Raw genomic sequence first — 19,895 nt, forward strand, 5'->3', positions numbered from 1 at the left:
ACGGACACAGAGTTGCCGCTTCCTGGGTCTCTACTGCAGTACCTGCATGTGCACGCAGAGGTCGCTTTTATTGGCTCGAGTCATGACAAAGTCATGACTCGTGTTCTTAAAGGGGCAACACGCCACAGTTAAAGGAGCGACACGCCATACTTATGGGCAGCAAGGACGGTGCCTGCCTGGGTGCGTTGGAAGGGTGCAGGCTCTCAGTAGAGAGGAGAATACTCTGATCTTCATTCTGGCAGAACTCCCCAAACGGAAGAATGCAGAGCTTTCAGAGGCGTGCCCTTCAGGCTACGCGATGCTACGCATGACGTCAGCCAATTGGAACGTGGAAGTGCAGCAGGAACAGGCCGCTGAAGGCACCGGCTTCTTCATAAGATGTGCGGGAAAGTGTGAGATGGTGGCTCAAGCTAGGGTTCTTGCTTGCAAAGAGCTCCTGATCCGCTGCAGTTGTGAATCAGTCCACGGTGGAGTGTGATACGCTGAGGTATTGGCCTGCCCCAGTGATGGAAAGTGAAATAAATTACTCTCGGAACGCTCCCCTCCTTCATAGTTGCCAAGTTCTCCAATTCCATGCAAAATCTTTGAGTCAGTCATGTGTATTTTTTTCTTCTGCCGTATGCTGGGACTTGTAGGCACATACTTGCAATGGGATAAACAAAACTACAAGTTCCAGCATGCAATTGGAAGCAGAAAGCAGGACTGGCTTGAGGTGTTACATATGGAACTGGCTTAAATAATCACACACAATAATCAGGGTGAGAGAGAAAACACACTTTCAAGAACCTTGATACTTAGATTCCATGGGGGTCAAATAAGTTTTGGCCCCAAGCTTTTTAATACATATTAGTTTGTCATAGTAAAATCATCAAGGACACGTATTCATTTGCAGCTTTGTACACAATATACATAGATACAGTCCAGTCAAATTGACCGGAATTGGTGAACATTGACCAAGTTTCTTCCTTTCTAACAATGAAAATCAATGCATAAATAACAGTGTTGGTGATGAACACTGATATAATGGAGGGTCGGTGACACTACTGTGTTTCGGCCAAAAAGGGGAAGCTGTTTAATGAAGCTTGCAAATGGTTGGCATTCATCAGGACGGTGGAACGGGTTGTAGAAGGGAGTGTCCTGTTGATCTTGTGTGCAAGGATTTGTGCTACGGTGGAAAGCTTGTAAGCTGTTCTCCTGATCTGAATGTAGGAGATTCAGGCCACTAGGTTGCTTAGTGGAAGCTGGTATGTCCGACTGCCGAGTTTGTGTTGATATTCAGTGCATGTGGTCTTGAGCTAATTAATAGCGCTGGTCGATCCAGTTGCGTCACGGGGCTGGTGATCCCGGTCGCACTACTTCTCCGTCCAACGCGGAGCGAAAAAAGCCTCAGCCAAAGCTACGCCTCAGGCATTTTTCGCTCCACGTTGGATGGAGAAGCAGTGTCTCCCATTAACGCACAGACACAGGGGATTAAACCTCACATGTGTGACCGGGATCACCCCCTGTGACGCAACTGGATCGACCAGCGCTATTAATTAGCTCAAGACCACATGCACTGAGTATCAACACAAACCAGATTCTGAGGACATGGTAAATTCCACGTACAAATACGGCCTTCCCCTCTCCAGATCCTATCGCCTCCATTCTGAGGTGGAGGCAGGAGTGGCAGCCCAGTAAGTGCATGTAAACTCGGCGCAGAAGCTGCGCTAATGGTTACTGGAAACATTTCTAGAGGGCTACCCAGCATGCACTGCCGCTGCAGCAATTTCCGTAATATGGAGGTGTGAGTGGGTGTGAATGAGTGTATGAGGTATGGGGGGCGGGTGCGCATATACATGAGCGAGTGTATGGGGTATGGGATGTGTAAATGAGTGAGCGCGTGTGTGTGCACGCGTGCGCTTAGGTGTAATGCTGGGCCGCTACCATTGGATACATGGGCCCCAAGCAAGACAACCCTTGGGATAGGATAGAGGGGGTGGAGCCTCCAAGTTTGCCCTGCCCACTTTCTCAAGTGGCCCCCCCAAACCCGAAGTGTAGGTTTCGCTGCGCCCCTACGTGGAGGTGAAAGGATCCGGAGGGGTAGTGTCGTATTTGTACGTGGAATTAACCGCGTCCTCAGAATTGGGCCTTGTGTCTCCGATTCTGCTGCTACGGTCAGTCCACAGCCTCCCGCAGAGGGAATGGCCTAACAGAGAGAACCTGGTTATACGAACTTCAAGTCTAGAAGATATCCAATCCAAGGGGGCGATGCGGATGTGATGGGACCCTTGGGTTTGCCGCCTGGCGCCTGCCACAGTTAGGACGCTGAACGGACTTGGACTCTGGCGCTCATGCACCTGGTGAAGGCACCCTTCCTGCAGAAACATGGGATCAAGGGGATCCCCAAGGAAGAGAAAGGAAAGGATTCTCCTTGACTGTCTTCTGGGTCCCCAGACCTTCGAGAGGATGTAGCTGATAGTGAGTCTAATGATTCTGAACTCGGATAAGCTTCAAGATGGAGGCGCTCCAGAAAGTCCTTCAGGCCAAGATGAAGCAGAGACTGCACAGGACTTCCCGGGCGGGACCTGCATAAAAGCCGCCACATTCCATAACACCACCTGCCCCAATCCCAGGTCCTCGGCTTTGGCCTGAAGATCACCTCAGGATATTTACCAGAATGGTCGCCCGCAGAGAGGCGCAGTAGGCCTAGTAGGGATATGTGCTCATCCTGATCTAGATGACCGACTTATTTACGCAACATCTTCCATTCAAGCTCGTCAGAAGGCGCGCAGAGCCAGGGAATGTGCCCCCCGCTGGGGTTCTTGGTGAATCTTCGCCCGTCACACGTTACCTCTTCTCAATCACTGGTGGCCATTGGTGCAACTTCTGCCGCAAATGCTGGCAACGTCTTCCTGCCCCCAAAGAGAGCTGTTCATCAAGGGAAGACGCTAGAAGCCTTAATAAGAGCGGATCAGACCAGCGCAAGGGCTCAGAGTCCAGGGGGACATGGCCTAGGAGCCCTCGGTATTACCATACTACTTGATCGCAAACCAAACTGACCTTTTCAATTTGACCGAATTTTTGTGTTGGTTTTTTGGGGGAATTAAATATATATATATGTGGGGTTGGGTAAGGGAATAGATTAAGGTGGGGGAAAGTGGGGGGTCAGGGGGTCTCCTCAGCATTTTCGAACAAAAAAACAAAAGAAATTCTGTCAAATTGGAAAAGGTCCATTTTTTTCGTTCAAATAGACCTAAACCTTACCTTCTAATATCACATGCCCTGGACCCATGGCATCGCCTCTCAGACCTTGCAAAGCCATTCTCTGCGTCCCTCGTGCAACAAGGAGGAGTTACCGTGCGGGCTCAAGGTGGCGGGCCTAAAGAGGGGATCTTGCTCGAGTCCGGAAACCGTAGAGGGGATCCCGCCAGGTAGGAGGGGGATCGATATGGAAGAAGCCGCCCGCTTAAAGGAAAGAGAACATCAAAAGAGCAAGAAGAAGGCCAACGGGCAGGGGTGGACTGGGAATTAAAGGAGGCCCTGGAAATAATTACTGGGGACCAAAAGAGGCCCTGGAAATAAAGTTCAAAGTTGCCCCTTATGACACATTTTCAGCAAGCCCAATGCTTTTCCTATGAGAACATTTGGAAATACAACACAAAAGAGGCCCAGGGTGCAGAGGCCCACCGGGAAATCTCCAGAGTTCCCTATTATCCAGTCCTCCCCTGCCAACGGGAGAGACATAGCGGCCATTCCGCTGCCCCTTGGCTCAGTACAATGACACAAACATACAACGCCCGTCCAAATCCTACAGGAACCGCCAGCGTGGAACCAATTCCAAGTCCCTGGCAGAAGCGGAGAGGCAAATGTGTGCGTGGGCGGAGAAGCAGGGCGCTCTGAACCTGGCAGCAGACCCCCTGAGCAGGCATCACCTTCACACCCAGACTTCATGAGCGAGCAAGGGGATGGGTGAGGGGGTGTCCAGTCTGGAGTGGACTGCCTGGGGGGTGTCCAGACTGGAGTGGGCTGTCTAGGGGGGTGTCACAGGTGAGGGGGGTCAGGGGGTGTGTCTAGTCTGAGGGTGCTGCCTGGGGGCGTGTCTGGTCTGGAGTTACCTGCCTGTCGCAGGTGTCCAGTCTGGAGTGGGCTGCCTGGGGGGGTGTCATAGGTGAAGGGGTCTGGGGGTGGTGTCCAGTCTGGTGGGTGATGCCTGGGTGTGGGGGTGTCCAGTCTGGAGTGGGCTGCCTGGGGGAAGGTTTCCAGTATGGAGGGGGCTGCTGGCGGGTGTCACAGGTGAGGGAGGCTGGAGGGGAGGGTGTCTAGTGTGAGGGTGCTGCCTGGGGCATGTCTAGTCTGGAGGGGGCTGCCTGGGGGGAGGTTTGCAGTCTGGAGGGGGCTGCTGGCGGGTGTCACAGGTGACGAAGGCTGGAGGGGAGGGTGTCTAGTCTGAGGGTGCTGCCTGGGGGAGTGTCTAGTCTGGAGTTGCCTGCCTGTCACAGGTGTCCAGTCTGGAGTGGACTGCCTGGGGGGTGTCCAGTCTGGAGTGGGCTGTCTAGGGGGGTATCACAGGTGAGGGGGGTCAGGGGGTGTGTCTAGTCTGAGGGTGCTGCCTGGGGGCGTGTCTGGTCTGGAGTTGCCTGCCTGTCGCAGGTGTCCAGTCTGGAGTGGGCTGCCTGGGGGGGGTGTCACAGGTGAAGGGGTCTGGGGGTGGTGTCCAGTCTGGTGGGTGATGCCTGGGTGTGGGGGTGTCCAGTCTGGAGTGGGCTGTCGGTGGGGGGGAGTGTCCAGTCTGGAGTGGGCTGTCTGGGGGGTGTCACGGGTGAAGGGGTCTGGGGGTGGTGTCCAGACTGGTGGGTGATGCCTGGGTGGGGGGGGGTCCAGTCTGGAGTGGGCTGTCTGGGGTGTGTCCAGTCTGGAGTGGGCTGTCTGGGGGGGGTGTCACAGGTGAAGGGGTCTGGGGGTGTGTCCAGTCTGGAGTGGGCTGTCTGGGGGGGTGTCACAGGTGAAGGGGTCTGGGGTGGTGTCCAGTCTGGTGGGTGATGCCTGGGTGGGGGGGGGTCCAGTCTGGAGTGGGCTGTCTGGGGTGTGTCCAGTCTGGAGTGGGCTGTCTGGGGGGGTGTCACAGGTGAAGGGGTCTGGGGGTGGTGTCCAGTCTGGTGGGTGATGCCTGGGTGGGGGGGGGGTCCAGTCTGGAGTGGGCTGTCTGGGGTGTGTCCAGTCTGGAGTGGGCTGTCTGGGGGGGTGTCACAGGTGAAGGGGTCTGGGGGTGGTGTCCAGTCTGGTGGGTGATGCCTGGGTGGGGGGGTCCAGTCTGGAGTGGGCTGTCTGGGGTGTGTCCAGTCTGGAGTGGTCTGTCTGGGGGGTGTCACAGGTGAAGGGGTCTGGGGGTGGTGTCCAGTCTGGTGGGTGATGCCTGGGTGGGGGGGGTGTCCAGTCTGGAGTGGGCTGTCTGGGGGGTGTCACAGGTGACAGGGCTGGGGGTGGTGTCCAGTCTGGTGGGTGATGCCTGGGTGGGGGGGTGTCCAGTCTGGTGGGAGCTGCCTGGGGGTGGGGGGGGGTCCAGTCTGGAGTGGGTTGCCTGAGGTGTTTCCAGTCTGGAGTGGGCTGTCTGGGGGGTGTCACAGGTGACAGGGCTGGGGGTGGTGTCCAGTCTGGTGGGAGCTGCCTGGGGGGGGGTCCAGTCTGGAGTGGGCTGCCTGAGGGCGACCAGTCTGGAGTAAGGGAATGGGTGGGTTGGCAACCAGGGTACTGAGCAGCACCAGGCCTATCCTAGGCATTCGGCTCTGCCCAGGCACGTGATGCTCCTGGCAAGAGATGAAAGCAGACCTCGAGGCTTTGGTGATGACTGTAAACAACTGTGTCCAGTGTGCTCCATACCAGGATCAGGTGCCCTCTCCAAGACGGCAATGTGAGCCGCGCCAACGCAGAAACACCCAACCAGGTCTGACTCAGCCCAGATCTGCAGGCCGGGCACTGAAACCTTCGGGGATCCTGGCCACTCCATGGGTTCGTTAGAACCACACCTGCACCCCAGCGAGATCCACAGCACTCCTGGGGCTGTGCGAGCCCAGGCTGGGCAGAGATGTCCTGATGTGGGGGTCAACAGCAGATCCAGGAGGACCTGAACACCCCTGCAGATCTGGAGCCTCAAGATCCAGTCCCGGAGATCCCCATCCACTCCGCATTTTCAGGATAACCACTGCCTATGCAAATGACTCACATTTAAGATTCCCTGCATTCAAATGCATATTTTTGTGGATATCAAGAAAACCAACATGGAGTGAATTTGGCTTGCGAGGATCAGACCTGTGGCCCCCACTATCGATTATGAACCATGTCCCCAACGTTAGCAACTGTTCTCAGTAGGCTCAGTGGTCACTTGTCCAACACTCCGAAAAATGACATAGCTCCACCCACCTCATCAAAAGGGCAAAATGTGCTGTGAACCCACCACATTGAGGGCAATTGTATTAGAATTAGAAACACAGTTTACTTTTACCTTTTTGTATTTAAGTGTACTTGCGATGATAAGAGCGTTAGTTCCTTAGTTGACTGATTTGTGATTAGTGTGATAGACAAGCACTTGCTCTTATTTGCATCACTCAGCAGAAGTGTGAACTGCTTTGGTACACCCTTTGATGGGCATTCAGCAGAAGTGTTCAAATTGCACTGGGGTGCCTTGTGATCCTGGGCAGAACTATTCTGAGAAGGTGCGTTCACTATCACTGTGACTTTGTGCACAAATTAAAACCTCAGTAATGAATATATGTAGTGACGGGGCGAACACAATGATCTCAACTTACAATTATACCACTGGTAAACACCTGTGTAGCACAGGCTACACTTATTTTGTGTTCCGGCCTCTAATTCTGCAAACCTCACAGGGTCACGGAAGGTCGATGCTCAGTGATTAGGCAAACGTAGACGTCAGTGAAACCATTGGACCAAAGGAAAGGATCGCTAAACCCATCATGACTGCTGGAACGCAATTACTTTGTTTCCTAGCCTGCCCTTCTCGCGGGTTTCCCTGACACCTTTGCGGACTGAGTCCTTTGTGTTTCTTTGTGGGTCAAACCCGTGAGTCGTGGGTCAGTTGATGGCATATATCCCTTGCAAGCTGTATCTTCTGTCCCTTTCTCCTACTGGTTCAACATCATCCTTCATTAGAAGATGAATCCTTTTACTTGTTGACATCATCCTTTATTGGAAGATGAATCCTTTTACTTGCTCACATCATCCTTTATTGGAAGACGAATCCTATGTATCTTCAGATGCCACAAAGGGCACCATTAAAACGAACTTTGTTGTCCCTAAAGATGCTACAGCAAACAGAAGAAGGTTGTTTGTCCCTGGAGATTCAACACCATGCACTATCGGAAGATGAATCCTTGGTCTGTGCAGAATTTGCACTATGCACTCGTGGAAGGTGAATCCTTTCTACAGGTTTCATGACGTGCACCACTGGAACATTAAACATGTGCCTGAATAAATTGTACATCATGCACCATTGGAATATTCACCCTTTGTCTCTATACAGATTCTACATCATGCACCATTGGAAGATGAATCCTCTGCAGAGTTGTTTTTTTCTGGATTGCCAAACAAAATACACTTAAAATGATACACTTCTTTGCAGATAGTGGTTAACTTGCACACCGGGTGTGAGTGGAGCTTTTGGGATTTGGAGACCCGTGTTCTATGCCTAACATTAGTGGAAGATGAATCATTTCTTCAAACTATAGCAAATAACATTGGGAGGTTAGTCCTGTTCGCCCACTGTTACTACACTTCTACGCCACGCGCTTCCCAGCCACAATGCATTGAGACCCCTCAAATTACTCCCTCTCGCACACCATTACCCCCGTAGCCCCTCTTACCAGTCGCCCTCCATTGCCCCATCAGCACCCCCTGTACCAGCAGCAGCGCCCAGGGTGCCCTGGACATGTCCCCTTTCCCTCCAGGTCTGCCACTGAGTCCTCCGCTCCCTCGTCTTCCCTCCTGCCTTTTTCTGGCAGTGTTGTGGTTTGGGACGATCCTCCTCTCCACCCTGCGCCCTCAGTGTTGTTGGGAGGGCCCCCCTTTATCTCCAAGGCCCCGCTGGGTCCCGTTTCCTGACTGCAGTCACGAAGTGGAAACCACAGCCCTTAAAATAACTCCTTGTCCCTGTCACGAGTATCTGCAAGTTGTAAAAAGTACCCAAACAGCCCAGAAAAGCGTTTGCTGGGGTAGTGCTGCCAGGCCGCTCCTTGCAGGCGCTCCGCTCGTGTTTGGTCTCTAGCTTTGCTCTTTGAATTTAGGGAGTCGGTTTAGTTGCTGTAAAGGTCCTCTGTTAGGCAACGGGGGTCTCCTGCCCACCTCCTGCCCCTCCTTCTACCCCGGGGACTCCCCCAGAACCCATACCCATTGCTTCGCCCGCACCGTCCCTGCTGGCCCCGCCCGTGACGAAATGACGGGAAGGGGGATGGGTTTCTAAGCGCCTACTCAGCCCGGCCACACTACTATTAACCCAGCAGTGATCACGGATAGGGACCGCCTCCCCTTGCCCCCAATGAGTGTCACCCCTCCCCCTCACCTGTCCCTCTGCGGTGATGACCTCCCTCCCTCGGACTAATTGACTATGCCCCCCCTCACCCCCCACCGTTCCTCCTACGCCTGTGCAGGTGTGTTTGCGTTGCTCTGTTGTGTGCACAGGCAAACGATGCATTTGTATGCAGCGGCGAGCGCTCTACTCTGGGGGGGGGGGGGGGGGTTGTGCCTGCAGCGCACGTCACACCAAAGCCTATGACCCACTAGCGAGCCCCGCTGGCCCTCACTCGCCTTCCTCCCCGAATGATATATAAACTCACTCCTCACTCCTACGAAACCTATGGCTATGAGCTCGGGCGGCACCGGGCAAGGGTTTGGGACCACTGGCGGCCCCCCACTTTGAGGCAGAAGGGAGCACTCTCATGCAGTAGTCTTCAAACTGTGGGGCTGCCCCCTCCCACCCTGCGGGGGTGGGGGGCATGTAGGGAGTCCAGGGAGGGCGCGAGGATCTTAAAAAGCAGAGTGCAGTGACTGCTTTTAATAGAAAATATAAGCAGATATGAAATTATGGTATGCTATTATTTATTTATAAAGCGCCTACACACAGGCAAGTGTTTCAAAGCGCTCAAGAAGGATGGGGGAAAAACAACAGTGGCTCAGAGCCCTTGAAATTCGGAGACGATAATAGTCATTGGAGGAAGGGGAGCCATAACAACAACATTTTTACTCAAGGGGTGGTCCAGTAACAATATTTGTACTCAAATGGGGGCTCAGCTTCAAGAAGTTTGAATAGCACTGCCTCGTGTGGTGCCCAGAGCATGGCTCCGCTGACACGAGCCTGTCAAGTTTCTCACCTCTCGGCAGCAGCAGACATAGAGTGGCAAAGCGGGCAGGGCCCTTTCCAGGATACAGGTACACCCCCTACAGTGGTCTTCAAACTGTGGGGCCTGTAGGACTCTTCTATGCCACCCATCAGTGTGGGCATGGCAACAGAGCGGACTGTTGCAGGCGGTGCTGCAGGGGGGCGGTGCTGGGTGGCAAGCTCCCTGAGCACCTTCAAAGGGGCACAGTAGGGGCTGGGGTGGCAGCCTCACCGTGCCTGTGCTTTTGGCACTCGGTGAGTAGGCAAAGGCAGGCAGCAATGCTGTGTCTAGTTTGGGTAATCGGGGTAGCCGCCGAATGCCAACCCCTCACAGAGCACCCACATTCCCAATCACAGTACCAGCTCTCCCAGCAAAAGACAACAGCACCATTATGTTGAATAACTACTTGAGACTGTTGAGCCCACGACCATGGTGTCTGTTGCACAATGTCCTGGGGCTGCACTTCTTAATGACATCATCAGGCTGATGCTGCACGCGGGTGTCAGTGATTGCAAACAGGATATTTCTTCACCAGAAGGCCTCACTTAGACTGTGCCTTTAAGTGTGTAAATGCAAACCGGAACGCCACCTGTTTTGCCAGGTGGAAACCGCATCCGGTTGAAGTCCGGTTGCTAGTGGCGCCCTAAAAGTCGAGCTACAGTGAGACACCTGGATCTGGCTCTCTCACTTTTACCCGAAAACGGTGTCCGAGATGCAGCTGCTGCTGCACAGCATGTTGGAATCAAGGCAGCACTGCCAAATGTACACTTTCAGACTCCATCTTACAGCTGGTGCAGTGCACCACAACACAATGCACCATTGTGCTCATCAAATCTGCGGCCTCCCTCCTCTCATCCACCGGTTTCTCTCTCCCACCCTGCTCCCAGAGCCCCAGTCTTGAAACGGCGCAAGACCCTTCCAAAAACCTGGTTCCGCCGTGAGAGAAGCAAGAGATTGAATGCGAGGAGGAGAGAGAGAGAGAGAGAGGGAGAGGGGGGCAGGAAGGGGAGATAGAGGGAAAGCTAAAGAGGGAGAGAGAGAACGAGGTATGGAGAGGGAGAGAGAGAGACACACACACGCAGAGAGACGCGGAGCTACAGGGGCTGCACATCTGGTATATAAGCGGGTCGTCCAGTCCAGGCTTTATCCTTTGCCTCCTGGGACTTTTAGTCTGGCTGGGAAGGAAACACCAGGACTGGATCACCTGCTCACGAATGGGGCAGGCCAACTTCAGTGCTCTGGGGAAGGGGAGTAAGAGAGGCAAAATACAAAACAGGAGGTGAAACAAGGCAGACGAGAAGGAGGAGACACAGATTGGGAGTGGGAGAAGAGAGCAAACAATAGGGAGTGAAAAACAAAGAACGTGGAAGGGGTAAGAAGGAGAAAGGGAGGGAGGATGATACAAGCGAGGGCGATAGGTAGAAGCAAGATACTACATGAGAGGGAGAGCAGATAGAAAGGTGGGGATGAAGGGGAGAAAGTAACACAATGTAAAGTCAGGATAGGAGGTAAAGGAGTGACAGAGAAGGAACAGGAAGAGCTGGCAAAGACAGAAGATACTAATAGTAAGGGAAGGAAAGAGGAAAGTGTGGAAGACTGCAAGAGAGAATAGGAGAGAGAGAAAGAGTGAGTAGGAGACAGAGTGAGAAAGAGTGAGTTGGAAAAAGAGTGAGAAAGAGTGAGTAGGAGAAAGAGTGTGAATGAGTGAGAAGGAGAAAGAGTGTGAAAGAGTGAGTAGGAGAAAGAGTGAGAAAGAGTGAGTAGGAAAAAGAGTTTGAAAGAGTGAGTAGGAGAAAGAGTGTGAATGAGTGAGAAGGAGAAAGAGTGTGAAAGAGTCAGTAGGAGAAAGAGTGAGAAAGAGTGAGTAGGAGAAAGAGTGTGAAAGAGTGAGTAGGAGAAAGAGTGAGAAAGAGTGAGTAGGAGAAAGAGTGAGAAAGAGTGAGTAGGAGAAAGAGTGTGAAAGAGTGAGTAGGAGAAAGAGTGTGAAAGAGTGAGTAGGAGAAAGAGTGAGTAGGAGAAAGAGTGAGTAGGAGAAAGAGTGTGAAAGAGTGAGTAGGAGAAAGAGTGAAAGAGTGAGTAGGAGAAAGAGTGAGAAAGAGTGAGTAGGAGAAATAGTGTGAAAGAGTGAGTAGGAGAAAGAGTGAGAAAGAGTGAGTAGGAGAAAGAGTGAGAAAGAGTGAGTAGGAGAAAGAGTGTGAAAGAGTGAGTAGGAGAAAGAGTGAAAGAGTGAGTAGGGAAAAGAGTGTGAAAGAGTGAGTAGGAGAAAGAGTGAGAAAGAGTGAGTAGGAGAAAGAGTGTGAAAGAGTGAGTAGGAGAAAGAGTGAAAGAGTGAGTAGGGAAAAGAGTGTGAAAGAGTGAGTAGGAGAAAGAGTGAGAAAGAGTGAGTAGGAGAAAGAGTGAGAAAGAGTGAGTAGGAGAAAGAGTGAAAGAGTGAGTAGGGAAAAGAGTGTGAAAGAATAAGTAGGAGAAAGAGTGAGAAAGAGTGAGTAGGAGAAAGAGTGAAAAGGAGTGAGTAGGAGAAAGAGTGTGAAAGAGTGAGTAGGAGAAAGAGTGAGAAAGAGTTAGTAGGAGAAAGAGTGAGAAAGAGTGAGTAGGCCAAAGAGTGAGAAAGAGTGAGTAGGAGAAAGAGTGTGAAAGAGTGAGTAGGAGAAAGAGTGAGAAAGAGTGAGTAGGAGAAAGAGTGTGAAAGAGTGAGTAGGAGAAAGAGTGTGAAAGAGTGAGTAGGAGAAAGCATGAGAAAGAGTGAGTAGGAGAAAGAGTGTGAAAGAGTGAGTAGGAGAAAGAGTGAGAAAGAGTGAGTAGGAGAAAGAGTGAGAAAGAGTGAGTAGGAGAAAGAGTGTGAAAGAGTGAGTAGGAGAAAGAGTGAGAAAGAGTGAGAAAGGGTGAGTAGGAGAAAGAGTGAGAAAGAGTGAGTAGGAGAAAGAGTGTGAAAGAGTGAGTAGGAGAAAGAGTGAGAAAGAGTGAGTAGGAGAAAGAGTGAAAAGGAGTGAGTAGGAGAAAGAGTGTGAAAGAGTGAGTAGGAGAAAGAGTGAGAAAGAGTTAGTAGGGAGAAAGAGTGAGAAAGAGTGAGTAGGCGAAAGAGTGAGAAAGAGTGAGTAGGAGAAAGAGTGTGAAAGAGTGAGTAGTAGAAAGAGTGAGAAAGAGTGAGTAGGAGAAAGAGTGTGAAAGAGTGATTAGAAGAAAGAGTGTGAAAGAGTGAGTAGGAGAAAGAGTGTGAAAGAGTGAGTAGGAGAAAGAGTGTGAAAGAGTGAGAAAGGGTGAGTAGGAGAAAGCGTGAGAAAGAGTGAGTAGGAGAAAGAGTGAGTAGGAGAAAGAGTGAGAAAGATTGAGTAGGAGAAAGCGTGAGAAAGAGTAAGTAGGAGAAAGAGTGAGAAAGAGTGATTAGGAGAAAGAGTGAGAAAGAGTGAATAGGAGAAAGCGTGAGAAAGAGTGAGTAGGAGAAAGAGTGAGAAAGAGTGAGTAGGAGAAAGAGTGAGAAAGAGTGAGTAGGAGAAAGAGTGTGAAAGAGTGAGTAGGAGAAAGAGTGAGAAAGAGTGAGTAGGAGAAAGAGTGTGAAAGAGTGGTGTGAAAGAGTGAGTAGAAGAAAGAGTGTGAAAGAGTGAGTAGGAGAAGAGTGTGAAAGAGTGAGTAGGAGAAAGAGTGAGAAAGAGGTGAGTAGGAGAAAGAGTGAGAAAGAGTGAGTAGGAGAAAGAGTGAGAAGAGTGAGTAGGCGAAATAGTGTGAAAGAGTGAGTAGGAGAAAGAGTGAGAAAGAGTGAGTAGGAGAAAGAGTGAGAAAGAGTGAGTAGGAGAAAGAGTGAGAAAGAGTGAGTAGAAGAAAGAGTGTGAAAGAGTGAGTAGGAGAAAGAGTGAGTAGGAGAAAGAGTGTGAAAGAGTGAGTAGGAGAAAGAGTGTGAAAGAGTGAGTAGGAGAAAGAGTGAGTAGGAGAAAAGAGTGAGAAAGAGTGAGTAGGAGAAAGAGTGAGAAAGAGTGAGTAGGCGAAATAGTGTGAAAGAGTGAGTAGGAAGAAAGAGTGAGAAAGAGTAAGTAGGAGAAAGAGTGAGAAAGAGTGAGTAGGAGAAAGAGAGTGAGAAAGAGTGAGTAGGAGCAAAGAGTGAGAAAGAGTGAGTAGGAGAAAGCATGAGAAAGGAGTGAGTAGGAGAAAGAGTGTGAAAGAGTGAGTAGGAGAAAGAGTGAGAAAGAGTGAGTAGGCGAAAGAGTGTGAAAGAGTGAGTAGGAGAAAGAGTGAGAAAGAGTGGGAGGAGAAAGAGTGAGAAAGAGTGAGAAAGGTTGAGTAGGAGAAAGAGTGAGAAAGGGTGAGTAGGAGAAAGAGTGAGAAAGAGTGAGTAGGAGAAAGAGTGAGAAAGAGTGAGTAAGAGAAAGCGTGAGAAAGAGTGAGTAGGAGAAAGAGTGAGAAAGAGTGAGTAGGAGAAAGAGTGTGAAAGAGTGAGAAAGGGTGAGTAGGAAAAAGAGTGAGAAAGAGTGAGTAGGAGAAAGAGTGAGAAAGAGTAAGTAGGAGAAAGCGTGAGGAAAGAGTGAGTAGGAGAAAGAGTGAGAAAGAGTGAGTAGGAGAAAGAGCGAGAAAGAGTGAGTAGGCGAAAGAGTTTGAAAGAGTGAGTAGGAGAAAGAGTGAGAAAGAGTGAGTAGGAGAAAGAGTGTGAAAGAGTGGTGTGAAAGAGCGAGTAGAAGAAAAGAGTGAATAGGAGAAAGAGTGTGAAAGAGTGAGAAAGGGTGAGTAGGAGAACGAGTGAGAAAGAGTGAGTAGGAGAAAGAGTGAGAAAGAGTGAGTAGGAGAAAGAGTGTGAAAGAGTGAGTAGGAGAAAGAGTGAGAAAGAGTGAGTAGGAGAAAGAGTGAGAAAAGAGTGAGCAGGAGAAAGCGTGAGAAAGAGTGAGTAGGAGAAATAGTGAGAAAGAGTGAGTAGGAGAAAGAGTGAGAAAGAGTGAGTAGGCGAAAGAGTGTGAAAGAGTGAGTAGGAGAAAGAGTATGAAAGAGTGAGTGGGAGGAAAGAGTGAGAAAGAGTGAGTAGGAGAAAGAGTGTGAAAGAGTGAGTAGATGAAAGAGTGAGAAAGAGTGAATAGGAGAAAGAGTGAAAAAGAGTGAGTAGGAGAAAGAGTGTGAAAGAGTGAGTAGGAGGAAAGAGTGAGAAAGGGTGAGTAGGAGAAAGAGTGAGAAAAGAGTGAGTAGGAGAACAGAGTGTTAAAGAGTGAGTAGGAGAAAGAGTGAGAAAGAGTGAGTAGGAGAAAGAGTGAAAAGGAGTGAGTAGGAGAAAGAGTGTGAAAGAGTGAGTAGGAGAAAGAGTGAGAAAGAGTTAGTAGGAGAAAGAGTGAGAAAGAGTGAGTAGGCGAAAGAGTGAGAAAGAGTGAGTAGGAGAAAGTGTGTGAAAGAGTGAGTAGTATAAAGAGTGAGAAAGAGTGAGTAGGAGAAAGAGTGTGAAAGAGTGATTAGAAGAAAGAGTGTGAAAGAGTGAGTAGGAGAAAGAGTGTGAAATAGTGAGTAGGAGAAAGAGTGAGAAAGGGTGAGTAGGAGAAAGAGTGAGAAAGAGTGAGTAGGAGAAGAGTGTGAAAGAGTGAGAAAGGGTGAGCAGGAGAAAGAGTGAGAAAGAGTGAGTAGGAGAAAGAGTGAGAAAGAGTGAGCAGGAGAAAGCGTGAGAAAGAGTGAGTAGGAGAAATAGTGAGAAAGAGTGAGTAGGAGAAAGAGTGAGAAAGAGTGAGTAGGCGAAAGAGTGTGGAAGAGTGAGTAGGAGAAAGAGTATGAAAGAGTGAGTAGGAGAAAGAGTGAGAAAGAGTGAGTAGGAGAAAGAGTGAGAAAGAGTTAGTAGGAGAAAGAGTGAGAAAGAGTGAGTAGGCGAAAGAGTGAGAAAGAGTGAGTAGGAGAAAGAGTGTGAAAGAGTGAGTAGTAGAAAGAGTGAGAAAGAGTGAGTAGGAGAAAGAGTGTGAAAGAGTGATTAGAAGAAAGAGTGTGAAAGAGTGAGTAGGAGAAAGAGTGTGAAAGAGTGAGTAGGAGAAAGAGTGTGAAAGAGTGAGAAAGGGTGAGTAGGAGAAAGCGTGAGAAAGAGTGAGTAGGAGAAAGAGTGAGAAAGAGTGAGTAGGAGAAAGAGTGAGAAAGAGTAAGTAGGAGAAAGCGTGAGAAAGAGTGAGTAGGAGAAAGAGTGAGAAAGAGTGAGTAGGAGAAAGAGCGAGAAAGAGTGAGTAGGCGAAAGAGTGTGAAAGAGTGAGTAGGAGAAAGAGTGAGAAAGAGTGAGAGGAGAAAGAGGAAAGGTGATGAAAAGAGTGAGAAAGAGTGAATAGGAGAAAGAGTGAAAAAGAGTGAGTAGGAGAAAGAGTGTGAAAGAGTGAGTAGGAGAAAGAGTGAGAAAGAGTGAGAAAGGGTGAGTAGGAGAAAGAGTGAGAAAGAGTGAGTAGGAGAACAGAGTGTTAAAGAGTGAGTAGGAGAAAGAGTGAGAAAGAGTGAGTAGGAGAAAGAGTGAAAAGGAGTGAGTAGGAGAAAGAGTGTGAAAGAGTGAGTAGGAGAAAGAGTGAGAAAGAGTTAGTAGGAGAAAGAGTGAGAAAGAGGTGAGTAGGCGAAAGAGTGAGAAAGAGTGAGTAGGAGGAAAAGTGAGTAGTATAAAGAGTGAGAAAGAGTGAGTAGGAGAAAGAGTGTGAAAGAGTGATTAGAAGAAAGAGTGTGAAAGAGTGAGTAGGAGAAAGAGTGTGAAAATAGTGAGGGAGAAAGAGTGAGAAAGGGTGAGTAGGAGAAAGAGTGAGAAAGAGTGAGTAGGAGAAAGAGTGTGAAAGAGTGAGAAAGGGTGAGCAGGAGAAAGAGTGAGAAAGAGTGAGTAGGAGAAAGAGTGAGAAAGAGTGAGCAGGAGAAAGCGTGAGAAAGAGTGAGTAGGAGAAATAGTGAGAAAGAGTGAGTAGGAGAAAGAGTGAGAAAGAGTGAGTAGGCGAAAGAGTGTGAAAGAGTGAGTAGGAGAAAGAGTATGAAAGAGTGAGTAGGAGAAAGAGTGAGAAAGAGTGAGTAGGAGAAAGAGTGAGAAAGAGTTAGTAGGAGAAAGAGTGAGAAAGAGTGAGTAGGCGAAAGAGTGAGAAAAGAGTGAGTAGGAGAAAGAGTGTGAAAGAGTGAGTAGTAGAAAGAGTGAGAAAGAGTGAGTAGAGAGAAAGAGTGTGAAAGAGTGATTAGAAGAAAGAGTGTGAAAGAGTGAGTAGGAGAAAGAGTGTGAAAGAGTGAGTAGGAGAAAGAGTGTGAAAGAGTGAGAAAGGGTGAGTAGGAGAAAGCGTGAGAAAGAGTGAGTAGGAGAAAGGAGTGAGAAAGAGTGAGTAGGAGAAAGAGTGAGAAAGAGTAAGTAGGAGAAAGCGTGAGAAAGAGTGAGTAGGAGAAAGAGCGAGAAAGAGTGAGTAGGCGAAAGAGTTTGAAAGAGTGAGTAGGAGAAAGAGTGAGAAAGAGGTGAGTAGGAGAAAGAGTGTGAAAGAGTGGTGTGAAAGAGCGAGTAGAAGAAAGAGTGAATAGGAGAAAGAGTGTGAAAGAGTGAGAAAGGGTGAGTAGGAGAACGAGTGAGAAAGAGTGAGTAGGAGAAAGAGTGAGTAGGAGAAAGAGTGTGAAAGAGTGAGTAGGAGAAAGAGTGAGAAAGAGTGAGTAGGAGAAAGAGTGTGAAAGAGTGAGAAAGGGTGAGTAGGAGAAAGAGTGAGAAAGAGTGAGTAGGAGAAAGAGTGAGAAAGAGTGAGTAGGAGAAAGCGTGAGAAAGAGTGAGTAGGAGAAATAGTGAGAAAGAGTGAGTAGGAGAAAGAGTGAGAAAGAGTGAGTAGGCGAAAGAGTGTGAAAGAGTGAGTAGGAGAAAGAGTATGAAAGAGTGAGTAGGAGAAAGAGTGAGAAAGAGTGAGTAGGAGAAAGAGTGAGAAAGAGTGAGTAGGAGAAAGAGTGAGAAAGAGTGAGTAGGAGAAAGAGTGTGAAAGAGTGGTGTGAAAGAGCGAGTAGAAGAAAGAGTGAATAGGAGAAAGAGTGTGAAAGAGTGAGAAAGGGTGAGTAGGAGAACGAGTGAGAAGAGTGAGTAGGTGAAAGAGTGAGAAAGAGTGAGTAGGAGAAAGAGTGTGAAAGAGTGAGTAGGAGAAAGAGTGAGAAAGAGTGAGTAGGAGAAAGAGTGTGAAAGAGTGAGTAGGAGAAAGAGTATGAAGAGTGAGTAGGAGAAAGAGTGAGAAAGAGTGAGTAGGAGAAAGAGTGTGAAAGAAGTGAGTAGATGAAAGAGTGAGAAAGAGTGAATAGGAGAAAGAGTGAAAAAGAGTGAGTAGGAGAAAGAGTGTGAAAGAGTGAGTAGGAGAAAGAGTGAGAAAGAGTGAGAAAGGGTGAGTAGGAGAAAGAGTGAGAAAGAGTGAGTAGGAGAACAGAGTGTTAAAGAGTGAGTAGGAGAAAGAGTGAGAAAGAGTGAGTAGGAGAAAGAGTGAAAAGGAGTGAGTAGGAGAAAGAGTGTGAAAGAGTGAGTAGGAGAAAGAGTGAGAAAGAGTTAGTAGGAGAAGAGTGAGAAAGAGTGAGTAGGCGAAAGAGTGAGAAAGAGTGAGTAGGAGAAAGAGTGTGAAAGAGTGAGTAGTATAAAGAGTGAGAAAGAGTGAGTAGGAGAAAGAGTGTGAAAGAGTGATTAGAAGAAAGAGTGTGAAAGAGTGAGTAGGAGAAAGAGTTGAAATAGTGAGTAGGAGAAAGAGTGAGAAAGGGTGAGTAGGGAGAAAGAGTGAGAAAGAGTGAGTAGGAGAAAGAGTGTGAAAGAGTGAGAAAGGGTGAGCAGGAGAAAGAGTGAGAAAGAGTGAGTAGGAGAAAGAGTGAGAAAGAGTGAGCAGGAGAAAGCGTGAGAAAGAGTGAGTAGGAGAAATAGTGAGAAAGAGTGAGTAGGAGAAAGAGTGAGAAAGAGTGAGTAGGCGAAAGAGTGTGAAAGAGTGAGTAGGAGAAAGAGTATGAAAGAGTGAGTAGGAGAAAGAGTGAGAAAGAGTGAGTAGGAGAAAGAGTGTGAAAGAGTGGTGTGAAAGAGTGAGTAGAAGAAAGAGTGAGAAAGAGTGAGTAGGAAAAAGAGTGAGAAAGAGTGATTAGGAGAAAGAGTGTGAAAGAGTGAGTAGGAGAAAGAGTGAGAAAGAGTGAGAAAGGGTGAGTAGGAGAAAGAGTGAGAAAGAGTGAGTAGGAGAAAGAGTGAGAAAGAGTGAGTAGGAGAAAGAGTGAGAAAGAGTGAGTAGGCGAAATAGTGTGAAAGAGTGAGTAGGAGAAAGAGTGAGAAAGAGTAAGTAGGAGAAAGAGTGAGAAAGAGTGAGTAGGAGAAAGAGTGAGAAAGAGTGAGTAGGAGAAAGAGTGAGAAAGAGTGAGTAGGAGAAAGCATGAGAAAGAGTGAGTAGGAGAAAGAGTGTGAAAGAGTGAGTAGGAGAAAGAGTGAGAAAGAGTGAGTAGGCGAAAGAGTGTGAAAGAGTGAGTAGGAGAAAGAGTGAGAAAGAGTGAGTAGGAGAAAGAGTGAGAAAGAGTGAGAAAGGGTGAGTAGGAGAAAGAGTGAGAAAGGGTGAGTAGGAGAAAGAGTGAGAAAGAGTGAGTAGGAGAAAGAGTGAGAAAGAGTGAGTAAGAGAAAGCGTGAGAAAAGAGTGAGTAGGAGAAAGAGTGAGAAAGAGTGAGTAGGAGAAAGAGTGTGAAAGAGTGAGAAAGGGTGAGTAGGAAAAAGAGTGAGAAAGAGTGAGTAGGAGAAAGAGTGAGAAAGAATAAGTAGGAGAAAGCGTGAGAAAGAGTGAGTAGGAGAAAGAGTGAGAAAGAGTGAGTAGGAGAAAGAGCGAGAAAGAGTGAGTAGGCGAAAGAGTTTGAAAGAGTGAGTAGGAGAAAGAGTGAGAAAGAGTGAGTAGGAGAAAGAGTGTGAAAAGAGTGGTGTGAAAGAGCGAGTAGAAGAAAGAGTGAATAGGAGAAAGAGTGTGAAAGAGTGAGAAAGGGTGAGTAGGAGAACGAGTGAGAAAGAGTGAGTAGGAGAAAGAGTGGAGAAAGAGTGAGTAGGAGAAAGAGTGTGAAAGAGTGAGTAGGAGAAAGAGTGAGAAAGAGTGAGTAGGAGAAAGAGTGTGAAAGAGTGAGAAAGGGTGAGTAGGAGAAAGAGTGAGAAAGAGTGAGTAGGAGAAAGAGTGAGAAAGAGTGAGCAGGAGAAAGCGTGAGAAAGAGTGAGTAGGAGAAATAGTGAGAAAGAGTGAGTAGGAGAAAGAGTGAGAAAGAGTGATTAGGCGAAAGAGTGTGAAAGAGTGAGTAGGAGAAAGAGTATGAAAGAGTGAGTAGGAGAAAGAGTGAGAAAGAGTGAGTAGGAGAAAGAGTGTGAAAGAGTGAGTAGATGAAAGAGTGAGAAAGAGTGAATAGGAGAAAGAGTGAAAAAGAGTGAGTAGGAGAAAGAGTGTGAAAGGGTGAGTAGGAGAAAGAGTGAGAAAGAGTGAGAAAGGGTGAGTAGGAGAAAGAGTGAGAAAGAGTGAGTAGGAGAACAGAGTGTTAAAGAGTGAGTAGGAGAAAGAAAGGAGTGAGTAGGAGAAAGAGTGTGAAAGAGTGAGTAGGAGAAAGAGTGGTTAGAAAGAGTAGTAGGACCAG

The 19,895-nt window shown here is 48.6% G+C and overlaps 1 protein-coding gene across 1 annotated transcript in view; it reads right to left on the reverse strand.

Annotated features, from left to right (window-relative positions):
- The window catches only part of LOC138521969 (uncharacterized), a 174,930-nt gene extending 166,937 nt beyond the window's left edge, over positions 1-7,993 (reverse strand). Inside the window, exon 1 of the mRNA XM_069635162.1 lies at positions 7,857-7,993. Coding sequence (XP_069491263.1) covers positions 7,857-7,923 — 67 coding nt within the window. The 5' untranslated portion in view covers positions 7,924-7,993. The remainder of the gene's footprint in view (positions 1-7,856) is intronic.
- Positions 7,994-19,895: the final 11,902 nt, after the last annotated feature.

This window comes from Ambystoma mexicanum, chromosome 13 (assembly GCF_040938575.1).
Source record: "Ambystoma mexicanum isolate Mex_15411 chromosome 13, UKY_AmexF1_1, whole genome shotgun sequence".
NCBI lineage: Eukaryota > Metazoa > Chordata > Amphibia > Caudata > Ambystomatidae > Ambystoma > Ambystoma mexicanum.